Genomic DNA, 14,875 nt, shown 5'->3' with positions numbered 1-14,875 from the left:
GTATGGTGTTTTATATACCTATATTTACACAGACTGTTTGGCATATAAACACTTGAATATGTGCAGCTAAACGTATTGCTTTGAACTTCAATTCCCAGAAAGCTTTGCATAACAGCAGAAGTAATCGATCCCTTTACTGACTTGCAGCGAGCAGTTGAGTTTAGTAAAGTTCAGCTCACATAATCGCGGGTGTTGGTGTTATTGTTTACGTAGAACTGGTTTATTTGAACGCAAAGGTCGCTCAACCGACCCTCTTTTATGTGCGTTAGCAACACACCCGAAACAAGAGACATGCTAGCTTTTCGTTAGCATCACTGTCAAGCTAACCGGGATACGTTTCCTGGTTTCCCTTTCAACATAAAAGCCCCTCAAAGAATTAACTGGAAACGTTATGCAAAACAGTTGCTGGGTCATTTTAAAAAAGAATGAGCAAACGTTCAGCTTTGATTTGTTTAGACAACCGTTAATACTGCATTTAGTTAAAGTTAACGCCTGAAAAGTGGTTCTCTCGAAACAAAATTGATAAAATGAAAAACATAGTTACCTCAATAATATTGGGGTGTAAGCTATATAACAAAACAATACGATGTCGCACGGTGAAGTTAACGTACAAACCGTTTACAAAACAACGAAAACGTTAAAACATGACAAATATGGGCTTTATTTCGAAAGCCATAACAGGAAGTGGAATATATAGTGCGTGTGGCTTTATAGCAGCAGGTTTAGATGGTTGTTAATAGCTGGGGCTACCCGGGACTGTTCACAACAACAGAGGAAGCAGCACCAGCTCTGACCAAATAAAGCCCCGTCGCGATTTTTTAGATCCTGTTTTTGGACCCGTGCTAACGGAAACCAGCGTTAGCGCGTTCCTCAACTGATAGCTTATTGTTTGCACCGAGCTAGCTTTGTCACAGCTGTGGGTTGTTGCTGATCTATATTTATATACAAATCGTTGTGGAATTATGGCTCAGCATGGACACCATGTAGCCAGTTCCCAAAAAGCACTGATGCTGGAGATGAAAAGTCTCCAAGACGAGCCAGTCGAAGGGTTCAAGATAACTTTGGTGGACGAGTCGGACATGTACAACTGGGAAGTGGCGATATTCGGACCCCCCAATACACACTACGAGGGGGGGTATTTTAAGGTGAGTAGCTAGTGTTAGCTAGCAGTCGATCTATTGTTCTTTAGCTGGTAGATTTAGCCCACATTTAAGTAAAATAGAGGACAGTTCAACGGTTAGCAGGTAACTGCTAATAACGTTAACTTCGCTAATTGGCAGCTGTTCCCTGTTTAACGTTACTGTGATAAAACAATCTCCTTCTTCTTTGTTCAACTTTAAATCAACTCAATCAGGATTACTGCATTTTACTGTTTACAGTTTATAAACATCACAACTTATTTCCCCCCAATGGCTTATTTTTCCTTTAAATATATAGAGAGATGCATCGAGGTCCTTTTTTATAGTGTCAGTCAGCACGTGAGCACGTTTTTACAGAGTTACTTTTGTGTTTAAAATAAAACAAAAGGTCGTTAGCATAAACCTGCGAAATGCTCATCACCTTAGGTTAACTAACTCAATCATTTCCTTTTGTGTGTTTCGTTACAGCTCAACAGCCCTAGTTAGATGAGACTTGTTTGTATATTTAAATTAGCTCAATCCATAGTGTGTGGTAACCTTGCTTTTTAATGTAGACCGGCCCAATCAGAGTCAACAGGCATTTCATTTGTTTTCATTTCCTCCCTTGAGGGTGAAAACTTTTTGGTTTCACATGTATTTTTTTCCAGAGTATATTTGTGTTCTTGACAAAGAGGGTTGGCAGTTTACAAAGCCTCCACTAACTTATTAGTTAACTACTGAATTGTCTTGGTATTAAAAGGCACTTAATGCTGTTTGGTCTTATCAGGCTGACATGAACGTGACCTGTTTAAAAGCTGGTTGTCTGTACTGTTTTTGTCCAAAAAGTTGGAGCTATGGAAGCTGATTTTCCACTCACTTTAAACCCCACTTAAAGTCACGCACCTACATTGTAAATATAGAATAGCGTTGTATTTGTTGCCATAGCAGAGAGCGTGCGTGTGTGAAATTCAACTTCAGATATTGCAAAACACTGAGTGGATTCTTGCTCACACAAGTCCTGTGCTAATGTGGTTACTCGTCCTATTAGGCCCTTTGATTTATTACTTTGCCTGGCAAAGTCAAATAAACCCCTGTTACTGCTGCTTCAAACGTTCCCCGGATAGTTCTTTTATTGGACATCAAACAAAAAACTGTGCGCTTTTTATTAATGTGGCATCATGGTCCTGTCTTTTTGAGAAAAAAAACAAGAATAATGTAGGCCAGGGCCTTGAAATAACATTAAAATTTGGCAAACAAAATAACATACTCAAACTGTCCATGTTTTTTTTTTTTACATGGCATTCTGTTGTGGTTCATAATGCTAAGTCCCGTATTAGCCATAGTTGTTTTCTATGTTACAGCTAAACCGTAATATATATATATATATATATATATATATATATATATATATTTCTCAGCGGAGGCTCCAACTGCGGTCAGATTATTCATCATATTGTGAATGCTCTCTGTTTGTAAATCATCCCTTCAGCAGTACAGTGCTGCTGTTATTCCAGTTCTTGAGAAGCTTGTTCATTTTGCCCCTGGTCCTCTTCGAGCATGTGAACACAAGCAGAGGGCCCCGGTCAGGCCGCCGTAGACGGTGTTCAGTGGATCCGTGTGGGTGCTGTGTACAGGATTCCTTTGTCGGGCCAGGAATGCACAGTCTGGCTGTGAAATCCACCGCATGGTTGTGACTCATTGTTCTCCGCCGGGTTTCCATCCAACCAGTTTGCTATATTCAAATAATTAAAAAAAAAAAAAAAAGACAAAGAGGAAAAAGCCACCCTGTTCTGATCCAGGTTACCCAAACAAACATGACGTGCTGCAGCTGCCCGGGCAGGTAGTGACATCACACGATACCGAGCTGAGTCAGGTATTTGTTTCACATGGGTGTTGCTCTCAGAGAGTCACACCATGAATACATTATGCCTGCAGGCACACAGTGGACTATTGAAATGTCATTCAAACGGCACAATATCCACAATCCTTAAGTCATCATAAATTGACCATTGACCTGTTGGTCTCACAAAAGGCCCCGATATTCATTCACTGGTTCTGAGACATTTCCACGCTTACGGTCCTTGTGTGTGTGTGTGTGTGTGTGTGTGTGTGTGTGTGTGTGTGTGTGTGTGTGTGTGTGTGTGTGTGTGTGTGTTGCCTTCTGCTTTGTCATGTGAATTATCCCTCTGGGCTCGAAGTGTCTGATGATTGCTGGCAGAGGGCCAGTCGGTCCCATAGACAGCAGTGGTCCTGGGACACGTATGAGGCAGATTAGTGGGGGTCGCTTTCACTCCCAGAGATTGCAGACTTTAAAGGAGTGTTTGGACAGTGGCTCACTGTGTGCGTTGTTGTTCACGTTCAGTTTGATTCTCCAGACAATATTGTTGCTATTTTTTTTTTTTTATTATTATTATATTGAATATAATGTTAATCTGAGGCATAAATATGAGCAATTGAAATGAACATGTTTCTGATCTACTTCAACTGTTTGTTGAGTAAATCATGTAATTATGACCAAAGCATTCAAACTGCGTTTGTCATCATTTTCTAGAGGAGCTCTGGTTCATGGCTGTTTGATTCTGTTTTAACTTATCTTTCTTCATCGGTCTTCTCTCTTTGTAATTTCTTGACCTCGGGGAAGTCTGACAAGATCAAGAAGTGTTTTTATGAAATAATACCCTCAGACTCCTATTAACGACACTCCACTACCACAACCGCTTACTTGTCAGTTTTAAAGGTGTCATCTGGAGAAATGATGGCAAGCACCTTCCCTTGCTGTGCTGATTGTTTCTTAAAAAATGTTTTATTTGCTGAGGAGTCCCTTGTTTTTGATCCCCAATCAGGAACTGCAATCTCTAAATTTGTGATGCTTCCAGTTTTGTCTGACACTTGCAATACATCTGCATTGAAATATAAAAATGGATGAAGATCTATTGAATCACAGCACTTTATTTGCATATAGTGACCTAATTCCTAACCGTTTTTTTGATCTGTGTTTAAATGAACCCCCTCCTCAACAAGCCAAACAGAGTGCCGGTACATTCCGAGGGGCCTGTTCTGTGTACTAACGGGCTCCACCAACAGGCTCTACTTTACATGGCATAAAGTATAGCATATCTGAAGCTCTGACTTCAGTTTTGAAGTGATAGTTTAATGTCTATACAAGGCAAAGACACAAGCTACAAAAATACATTTTAAAAAAAGGATTTACTTTTGCTGAAATTGATTAGATAATGTAGCTTTTGGTTATTGTTGAACTCTCAATTTCTCTGTAATCATACTTTAAAGTGTTGCTATCCCCCGTATTGCTGTAACATAAAACACAAAACCCACCACGTTCACTGCTTCTGTGCTCTCCTTGTTGATCAGCTTGTTGGGTTAATAAAACAACAAGGACGACCGTGTGCAGGTCTGTAAATTCCTCCATGACGTTGCTTTTTCTGTCACCGAAGTCTTGTCAGTTGTCATTTGGCAGATTTGACCTCTTCCTGCCCTGTTTTACCGTGTTCTATATGCACAACTATAAGGTCACGCTCACGGTGATGTACGACAGAAGTGTGTGTGTGTGTGTGTGTGTGTGTGTGTGTGTGTGTGTGTGTGTGTGTGTGTGTGTGTGTGTGTGTGGTGACCGCACTGCTGTGTAAGAGCCTGGGATCTGTGAAATTGGGTGGGTGACCGTGTTCGAAGTGCTGCTGTGTCAGCACCTGGCAGCTTTAATTGTCTTTTTTTTTTTTTTCTTGCATGTAATTATGACGTAAATGGGGTCTCTGCGACTCCAAATGTACTGTGAAACGGAACGTCTTTCGTATCTCGAGGCAAGTGGTTTTCTCGAGTGGCTCGCTGAGCACTGACGGACCACTTCTTCACAGCAAACATGAAAAAGAGGGGGTGTTGCCCTTTTTGGGTTTGGCCCATTCAATCAGTCCACCGACAATTGGTACTGTCGAGCAGCTGACTCTGGGCCTTCCTCTCCGTGTGCTTGCTACATAATTCGTACCAGCGGTTGGAGGGGAGGGAACAGGCGAGAGAGGACCCAACCCGGCTGCAGAGGGCTTTTGCTGGGCCGAGCGGTTGGAGTCATGTTTCTCCCCCCCCCCCTCTGGCTGTGTCACAGAGAAACGAGAGCGGGGCAGAGGAAAGAGGAGGGAATACAGAAACCGAAATCAGGCAGAGCCCTTCCTTGCAGTGGTGCCCCCTTTTTTTTTTTTTTTTTTTGAGCCTGCTGTGGATAGAGGTGAGCATGACGTGAGGCCCCAGCAGACAGTTATTACCGTCCTCTGAAGCCCTGGCCATGTGTGTTTTCTCCTCTTCCTGTACCAGTGTGGTGATATACTTCACAAACATAGCTGTTTGTTTGAAATGGTGTTCACCCTAAGAATCCATATGTCACATTATAAATTCAGCTTTCTATCCGTTTCCCTCTCCTCAACGTTCTCCTGAGTTTCGTTAATGAGGCCGGGGCCTGCTGGGTGCGATCGTGATAATCTCTGGGGTGTGTGTGTGTGTGTGTGTGTGTGTGTGTGTGTGTGTGTGTGTGTGTGTGTGTGTGTGTGTGTGTGTGTGTGTGTGTGTGTGTGTGTGTGTGTGTGTGTGTGTGTGTGTGTGTGTGTGTGTGTGTGTGTGTGTGTGTGTGTGTGTGTGTGTGTGGAATTTGCTTGACACAAGGACTTTTTTTTTCTCCCCCTCATCGTTCAGTGTGAGCTCGGCCTGGGTGTGTGAGGATAAGGTCTGTGGAGAAGGCGAGTAGGTGCTCGGGGAGAACAGAATGATTTGTTCTGTTCAGGGTCTTTGCATTGACCTGGTTTACTTCGCCTTGCTGCCGTCTTCCACGCGGCGGGCGTGTTCCCTGTCGTTCCTGTTCTCTCTTCAAGGACGCTCTTTAGCTCACAATCCAAGCAAGACATTATTTATTTTTTCACAGAAAGAGGAAAATGTATCTAGTGTCTCTGTAACCAGCCCTTCATGAGTCCTTTTTTTTTTTGCGTGCTCGGCAGGAAATTGGCTGCACTTCAAATGAGCTGTTCAGGGTTACTCACCTTTTGACCGCGGATGCTGTTAATTCTCTGCTCAATCCAATTATGAGGCATGACATGCAAGTCAGCTGTAGCATTTTGCAGCAAGTGTACTGAGGCAAGCACTGCTGTATCCGAAGCAAAAAAAAAAAAAAGTCCTTCCCGGTAATGGAGACACAGCGAGAGTGGGTGTCGTACAGTAAAGGCTCATGTGTGAGTATATGATACGGGTGGGAATAGATATATTTAATACATGACAATGGAAACTAAAGAGAAAGCTGATATCGGCCCTCCAAGACCCCGCTGAATCGTCCTCTTCCTCCTCCTCGTGTTTCTTCTCTTCTCTTTGCTCGCCAACCGAGCGCCATCGCACATCTCCACCCTCCTGCCTTGGTGGGCAGGTCAAGAGTTTCAGTCCATCTTCTGGTCAGTGAACTCCAGGTTACTGGTGGTTAAATGGTCTCTAATACGGCCTGTAACACACCCATCACCCGGACGGACCTTCAGGACAAACTGCTCCTCAATTACAACGACTTAATTGTTGGATGCTACTAAAACCTCAAGGAACACACACTCACCTTTCCCTTCTTAGCCACCTGGTTGTGTCAATTTGTATGTTGACAGTATCATTGAGCTTTAAATGGCTTGTGTTTGTGGCATTGTGTTGCAAGGAATATGGTTTAAAAGCCTCCTGGTGAGCTGCATTGTGAAATCATGCTCTTGCCTTCTTAAAGGGATCAATGCTTATCCTTAATGCATATCCTCAGCTTCCTGCTTTACTTGTAGCTTGCAATCAAATTCACAGGATTGTGATGAATGAAGCTATTTAATGGTGTCGGTGCAAAGGTCTCAAAGCAGAAGGCTACGAAGTGGGACCATTTTTTTGTATATTCAAATATGCACGGGCATAAAGATCCCGTGTGATGAAAGCAGCGATGCTGAGTAGTTGGTACCCGACATTTCCCTGTGTGTCGACCAAGCGATGGGTCGCTCTGGTTTACATTGCAGAGTTGGACACGGTGTGGTGTGTTTTCTTCAATGCCTGATTTATCTTTTTGTTTTCAGGGCGCCATAAAAAGTTGAGTGATGAAACTGGATGGATAGACGGTCTTTAAAGACATTTTGGTGGTGTGAATTGGGATTGTTTTAAGAACCTTTTTTTTTTTGTTGGGTTTTTTTTTTTTTTTTTTACATCATTCCCATCCTCTTTTGAATTACAGTCCATGTCCAGCTGACTATGGACAGATTTGGAGGCAGGGAGGTTTGCCTACGTCTCAGTCAGTGGACTGGACAGACATGATCTTGATGCTGATGTTGTTTTGGAAGACAAACCCAGCTCTCACTGTTGTTCCCTGGCCCTCGTCTTCCTCCCCATCCTGGCTGCTATGTGTTGCCCTGTTGCCAGCCAGTAATGTGTCCAATGTTGGCTTGAACCCTGCACTCTGACAGGGTCACCAGCTTTCTGGCAGAGTCACTCCGACCTTGGGATTTTGTTTTTTTTTACCCTACAAGCGGCATTCTCTCAGGACTGTGTCAGTGTTTCCCTCTCCACTCTGGTTTTATTATGGTGAGAGCAGGTTTATTCTGCAAATCCAGATCACATAAAGACACCAAACGCTGCTCTTGTATGGAAAGTCAGGACACACTCACTTTAAAGATAACAGACCCTGTACTGCAGCTCTATCGGAGATACTCTGTGACCGTTAACCGGTCAAACTTCAAGCGTTGTGTTCTGAGCGTTGATGTGTTACTGCTCCATCCAGCCCTGGCTCAAAGGCTATATTGCATGCAAAGAGGGATAAGACCTTAATGTTAAGCACACGTATTATATAGAGCACAACCCCTTTTATTTCCAAGTGAACCCCCCCCCACTACCTCACCACCGCCTCCCTGCTCCCATGCAGCCGCCCCCCCGCCTCCCGCTTGTCTGCTCACCGTGGTGCAGACCAGCTGACCATGCCGAATCAGCAAATGTGAACAAGTGTGTATGTGTGTGTGCATATGACAGCGGGGTTAAGCAGAAGGTTTCATGCTGTGAGTGACGTGCGTGTGTGTAATCAGTATCTGTGTGTCTGCCCCCCTCTGCCACCCATGGCACGCCTTATGGAACGGGAGGAGGGGTCCTCCACACACAGTGGCATTTATACAGTGTGTGTGTGTGTGTGTGTGTGTGTGTGTGTGTGTGTGTGTGTGTGTGTGTGTGTGTGTGTGTGTGTGTGTGTGTGTGTGTGTGTGTGTGTGTGGGGGGGGGGGGGGGGGGGGGGGGTCTCGGTGTGAGGACGTGTTGTAGCAGAACACGGGTGTGAGTAGTGGATTGTGTTGGGTTGCAGTGACAGCTGGAGAGGACAAACCCCCACAATGTCTTTTATACAAGCAGCCCCTCCCCTCACCCATCGGTGTGTCTCTAAGCTCCACACTGTCGGCAGCTGAATGCACTGCCTCCCTCCCTCCCTCCCTCCATGCACTATTACATTACACTGTCATTAGCTCGTCCATACTCCTCCACCTCAGTAGGGTTTGCCAAAACTGTACAGCTACTATTTATAGTTTTTCTTTCAATCATTACTGACGCTGATCAGCGCGATCGTGGAGATCTTCATTCAGCACCTGCTTGTTGACACCAATGCTGCAAGCGTAGGTCTTCTTTGTGAACAACGTACAGAATCAAGCACTCTCTTACTCCCCAGCTGGTGTGTGTGTGTGTGTGTGTGTGTGTGTGTGTGTGTGTGTGTGTGTGTGTGTGTGTGTGTTGCTTCTGCAGCATTGTACAGACTTGCATTCTTGATTCCCTTTCCCCTGGGAGACTGTGTCCACAAGCAGAGTAGATTTTAGCATACCGAATGGGTGGATACAATACACACTGTATGTTTTCTTTAAGTGAACAGCACCACCAGTCCCTATAGTGTTATATGCAGCGGCTTACATATGGCTAAAGGAGTCACCCGTTACTTTCCCGGGTACATTTGAGACAGTGTGGCTCTTTTGACCGACTGGGTGGAAATGTTTCTCCCAAACTGCAACATTTTGGAGGGAAGTAGTCATGACTTGTCTGTTGGTGAGGGAGAAATGTAAATGAACTGCCTGCCTCTCACGCAGCTAAAATGTCTTTTCTCTCGCCCTCAGGCTCGGATCAAGTTCCCCGTCGACTACCCGTACTCTCCACCTGCTTTCCGCTTCCTCACCAAAATGTGGCACCCCAACATTTATGAGGTAATTGTGACCAGTATGAGTCCTCGTACGAAACCTACAGGAGTTGCTCATGTCTTTTATTAATACACAGATATTAATACAGTATGTAGGTTATGTGTGAGTATATGATAACGCTAGATCCTGGTACAACTCTGTTTTTAAAGCAAACTATAGAAGTGTCCAATCTCAGTAGAGTCTTTTAACTGTGTCCGAGTTGTAATAACTAAACTGTTGTTGTATCCTCTCCTGTCCCTAGAACGGGGATGTATGCATCTCTATCCTGCACCCACCAGTGGACGACCCACAGAGCGGGGAGTTGCCTTCAGAGAGGTGGAACCCCACACAGAACGTCAGGTACACAACACAATGCTCTCAATTCTGTCCTGGTTTATATCTTACAGAACAACACACGCAACGATAAGCAGTCAGCTGTTTGTCCACTGGCTTACAGCTGTCTCTTTAAATATTATTATTTGAATCATCTATCCAACACGCTCCCCATTCCAGTCATCAGACTTTTAGTCAAACTGTCAAATATTGATTTTTTTTTTTTTTTTTACATTTTACAGACAATACAAGATTGGCATCAAAATGTTGTTTGTTCAAACTATTTGTGGTTTGGAGTCCGTGCAGGCATTGATTTCCACACTTCCTTCATCGTCTCATTGTCCACCAATCAATTCAGACTAAAGTCATGCAAGTGTTTACGCAGCTTGTCGTAAGTCGGCGTCACTAGACTGACCTCCAGCTAGGTTTTTAGATTGCTTTCTTATCTAGCTGGCAGGATTTAGATGTTATCCTGTTGTGTTTTTTTTCATGACTTTATGTAGTTTTCCTCTTTTTCGGCTACATTTGTATGCTAGTTTTTCACCCCATTTGTTATGTATCTCTAGATTATGTAGCATCTAGGAGCAGCGATGCTATTATCAGCTAATAGATCATTAGCTAGTAATCTAACTATTGGCTCTCCTGTTCATGGACATCATTTAAAGTTGGACGTCCAAACGTGATGTATAATTCATCAACTTTATTTCATATATTTACTTCACACAAGTTTACTTATTCAACCCCTGTAGCTTTTTCTTTTATGCGTTATGTACCGACACAAATCTCCCTTATCTGGACATAACTGTGTCCACAGTAATGAGCCCTCTGTAGGCCTGAGCTGATGAAAACAAAATCAGTCTCACAGTCTGTGTCGTGGAAACAGGAGAGCTGGTAGGAGATCATAAGTACAACAAGTTTATTCACCCGAGTCAAAGTCAACTTTAAATTATGTATTTCTGTCTGTACATTTAATGAACAGCTCTTGGAGCTAAATTCCACAGATGACAGCAGAGACAAATGGATGTTCTAGGGTTTAGAACCCTAACCTTCATCTCTCCCCCTCCCCCTCTTGTTCTCTCTGTGTCCTTTCTTTTATTTATTTATTTCCCCGTACGACTCTTTGTCCAGCATTCTCAATGTCTCTTGTCTCGTCTTACCCCCCGTCTTCCCCTGTCCTCGTCCTGTATTGCCTTCCTGTATTTTAATCTCTCTCCACTCTTGGCGTCTCTCTCTCAGGACCATCCTGCTCAGCGTGATCTCTTTGCTGAACGAGCCCAACACTTTCTCCCCGGCCAATGTGGACGCGTCCGTCATGTACCGCAAGTGGAGGGACAGCAAGGGCAAGGACAGAGAATACATTGAGATCATCAGGTACCGAGAGGAAGAAGAGAAGAAAAAAAAAACAGCACACACAGCACTCTTCACACATCCGATGGCTTGTAGCAGGTACACAAAGTACCAGCGCTGAAGCTCAGTGTGGCCTCATCTGTTTTTTGTCTTTCCTCCTCGCAGGAAGCAAGTGGTGGCGACCAAAGTGGAGGCAGAGCGGGACGGCGTCAAGGTTCCCATCACGTTGGACGAGTACTGCGTCCGCACCCAAGTCCCGCCCACAGACGACGGCTCCAACCTCTTATACGACGACTACTACGACGACGAGGAACTGGAGGACGACGACGACGACGATGAGGACAACGAGGACTGTTGTTACGATGACGACGACTCGGGCACCGAGGACTCCTGACCGGTCCTTCCCACGACGTCACCTTGTCCCCGACCCCCTCCCCCCGCCACACACGCCTCCCTCTCTTGTCATGGACTGAACTTTAATTCCCTGCCCCCCCCTCTTCCTCCTTAAACCCCTCACCATCCTCACTTATCACAGGCCCCCCTTCTGTCACATGTGCAGTCAAAGTATGCACACTAAAACCTGACGAAAAGAAAGCTTCAGTTTTTTTATTTCTTACATGTTTCTCCTTTTTTTTAATTTTGTTTTATTAGTTGTCTGAGTAGAGGTTACACACACACACACACACACACACACACACACACACACACACACACACACACACACACACACACACACACACCAACACAACAATACTAGTACTTCCTTATCTGCTTCCGTTTGTCTGCACTGATAACCGGTTTAATTTTCTCAAAAGCGTTTTTAGCTCTGAGACCTGCTCCTTCCTCCGGCTTTGAGTGGAACAAAGCCCGTCTGTTGGCCACGTTTCTCGTAGAAAATTTGGCCACAGAATGGTCACGCCTTTTTCTCGACATCATCAACGGGGTGGAATGTAACGTCACAAGTCAGATCAGAGTACAACAGGCATCTGCAAAGGAAGCTAATTCATGAGTTTTTAAAAGCTGAGTCACTTCTGTCTCTGAGCCGTGTGTGTGTGTGTGTGTGTGTGTGTGTGTGTGTGTGTGTGTGTGTGTGTGTGTGTGTGTGTGTGTGTGTGTGTGTGTGTGTGTGTGTGTGTGTGTGTGTGTGTGTGTGTCTTCTCTGGTTTAGCGGGGTGTTCGGAGCCCTGCCACGCTGCACCTCAGACACTTTAGAGCCTCAGGGCTTGTGCTGCTCCAAAACAGGGAAGTTATCCATTTCAAGAAAAAGCTGTTCACACTCCCTTGTGCCTTCCCTCACTCCCCAATAACACAGACCTGAATGACTTGTGGGACAGACCGTATACACACAAACAAAAGGTAGCGGAGGGGAGATATTCAAGGTTTCAGGTGGGGATGCCGCGCAAACTACGCCCTCCTGATGGCATAAACTTATTTATAGTGGCACCTGTCCGATTTGTTCAGGGTGTGAGTTGAGAAAGGTGTAAAAAATCCCAACAGCTGAGCTGAAGACTGGAATGTAGATCCCACAAACGTCCTCTAACTGCCACGCAGCCTTCATCATACAAGCACGTGCTAGATGCATTAATGCTGGATGCTGGATGCATTAAGAAAACAGCGAGCTGAGCCTGCTGCTGCTCATGAAATCCAATGTACTGTATTTTTGAACAAAAACTATGCAGTCAGTGCTTGAACCTACTTAATATGCAGTGCTTTAAACGTGGCAGGGAAGCTGAGCCTTTCAACAGTCCGACCTGAACTCCAGCTTGAGTTTTACAACCTGTTAGGGCTTTGGACTGACTATGTCCTTTCGTCAGAGTGGGACATGTGTATTTGTGTCGGCGGTTTGTTATTCCAACTCCAGGGAGGCACAAGTCTCCAGGGCAGAGGAGACGAGAGCGAGGTTGTACACGAGCCTTCATTAGAGCTCGCTCCCTAGTGGTGGCTCTCTGTACTGGCACCCCCTCCCTTCTGAAACTGCAGCCATCTTGACTCACCTGAATCAATGAACCCTGTTACTTCAGAAGGAGATCGGGTAGCAGTGTGAGAGGGATTCAGAAGAATGGAAATGGCCTGGTGAATATGAAGACTGACGGGGGTTTTGTTTTCAGTCTACACTGTCAGAAGCTCCGTGGTTTCTGCTCTCCTAACTGCCAGGAGTGCTCTGTTGCACACTCAACGACACATTAACACCACCCAACAGTATTTACGATGAAATTCCCAACATCGCAGTAATCATTTTTCCGTTGTGTGTGTGTGTGTGTGTGTGTGTGTGTGTGTGTGTGTGTGTGTGTGTGTGTGTGTGTGTGTGTGTGTGTGTGTGTGTGTGTGTGTGTGTGTGTGTGTGTGTGTGTGTGTGAATATTGTTTTTTTTATAAGATGTGCTGAGAAGAAGCAGAATTGGAAGAGGAGTGGGGATAGGGTTGATCTTTGAGCATGAGCAGGAGAACGTGGTTCTTCACTAGCATGCTGTTATGACGCGTTTGTGGTTTTAGATCCGCTATAACGGCCGGGATTGTGTCCACAGACAAAGGTCCTCTACTCAATTTTATCTAAATCTGTTGCATTGTGAATGGGCTGAGGGTTGTCCAGTTTCATTTTTTTGGGGGGGGGGGGGGGGGGCTTCTTTTACTGTTTTGATGTAATCTTTAATTTCCAAATTGTGGTGTGAGATGCAATGATTTCTATCTTATATGTATTAAGTGCTATGAAAATTTACCTGATTGTTTAAAAACCCAGGATTGTTCATGGAAGAATGACTAAATGTACCAACTTTATTATACAAAAATATAACGGCAGAAAAGTTATGCAGAACCAAATTGACACGTCACACCACAGTCATTTTTCCAGCCTTTTATCGAGCCCTAAATGCTCAGAAATGAGTTCTCAATAATTGACCATCACACACCCTAGGAATGACCCTCCCCCCCTTCCCTCCCCTCCCTCTCTGTTGTTTTTTTTGACATTTTAGGGTGAATGGGATTTAATTTTTGTCAAACTACTGTTATTTTTATCGTCTCCTCCCCCCTCGTCCCCCAGTTCTCTGAGCTGATTGGTGATCGCATCACTGCAGGGGATTACAAAAAAAAACTACAAGAACCTCAGGAAAAAATAACATCTCCCAATCAACAAACAAATCCTTTTCCAACTGAGTGAACTTTACCCCGGGAGTCTCACTTTTGGGCTTCAATGGACTGTTTACAATCTCTACCTTGATATGCACATGTGGATATTTGACGATCACTTGATGTTTTTTTGTTGTTTTTTTTTCTTGTTTGTATTTTTCTTTTTTTCTTATGGTTTGTAAATCTATTTAAAATCTGAAATAAAGATCTTTATTAGATATTGACTGTTTTTTAGTTTTCTTTTAATGTGGGTTAAATAATTGAGTTTTAAAGGTGTCATTGTCCCTTTTCTGTGTTCTCTTATAGACACTGAAATGGCGTTGAGTGAATGAAACTCAGGGCTAGCTCGGAGAGGTAAGACCCACTAAAATCCTTTTAGTGGGGCAAACGTATGAGGAAAGTACACAATGAGACGTGTACCCAGTAGTCACCCTGCTGGACTCTGACGGTGGTGGTGACTTTAAAGCATTTCCTGATGCTTTCCATGTTGTCATCCATTACAAGTGGAATTTCAGGAAATGGCTTTTCTAAATGGTTTCTTTTTCCTTGTCTTCTGTTCCCTTTTAGCTCTAGATAATTTGAAGACGAGGTAAGGTATTTCTGTATGTCCTGTGAGATCAGTCCATTTTGGCTGTGCTAGTTTACGTAGCACTGCTTTGCATTAAATAAATGCGAATCATCTGTCTGTGCCTCACTGTGTGAATATGGTAAATATTTGATCTGCTTTACATCAACATGTTGGCATTGTCACTTAGTGGCT

The 14,875-nt window shown here is 44.2% G+C and overlaps 1 protein-coding gene across 1 annotated transcript; it reads left to right on the top strand.

Annotated features, from left to right (window-relative positions):
* The first annotated feature begins 755 nt into the window (after positions 1 to 755).
* Positions 756 to 14,339, top strand: cdc34a (cell division cycle 34 homolog (S. cerevisiae) a). Its single transcript, XM_068707256.1, has 5 exons — positions 756 to 1,145; positions 9,254 to 9,340; positions 9,576 to 9,673; positions 10,883 to 11,017; positions 11,159 to 14,339. Exons 1-5 carry the CDS (start codon positions 963 to 965, stop codon positions 11,385 to 11,387), a joined length of 732 nt encoding a protein of 243 aa, XP_068563357.1. The 5' UTR covers positions 756 to 962; the 3' UTR covers positions 11,388 to 14,339.
* The last annotated feature ends 536 nt before the right edge of the window (positions 14,340 to 14,875 follow it).

Source organism: Cebidichthys violaceus, unplaced genomic scaffold (assembly GCF_023349555.1).
Source record: "Cebidichthys violaceus isolate CVI_PGR_0920_01 unplaced genomic scaffold, fCebVio1.0.p SCAF_13, whole genome shotgun sequence".
NCBI classification, from domain to species: Eukaryota; Metazoa; Chordata; class Actinopteri; order Perciformes; family Stichaeidae; genus Cebidichthys; species Cebidichthys violaceus.
Note: the sequence above shows the minus strand (reverse complement) of the source record. Positions and strands in the feature narration are given on the sequence as shown.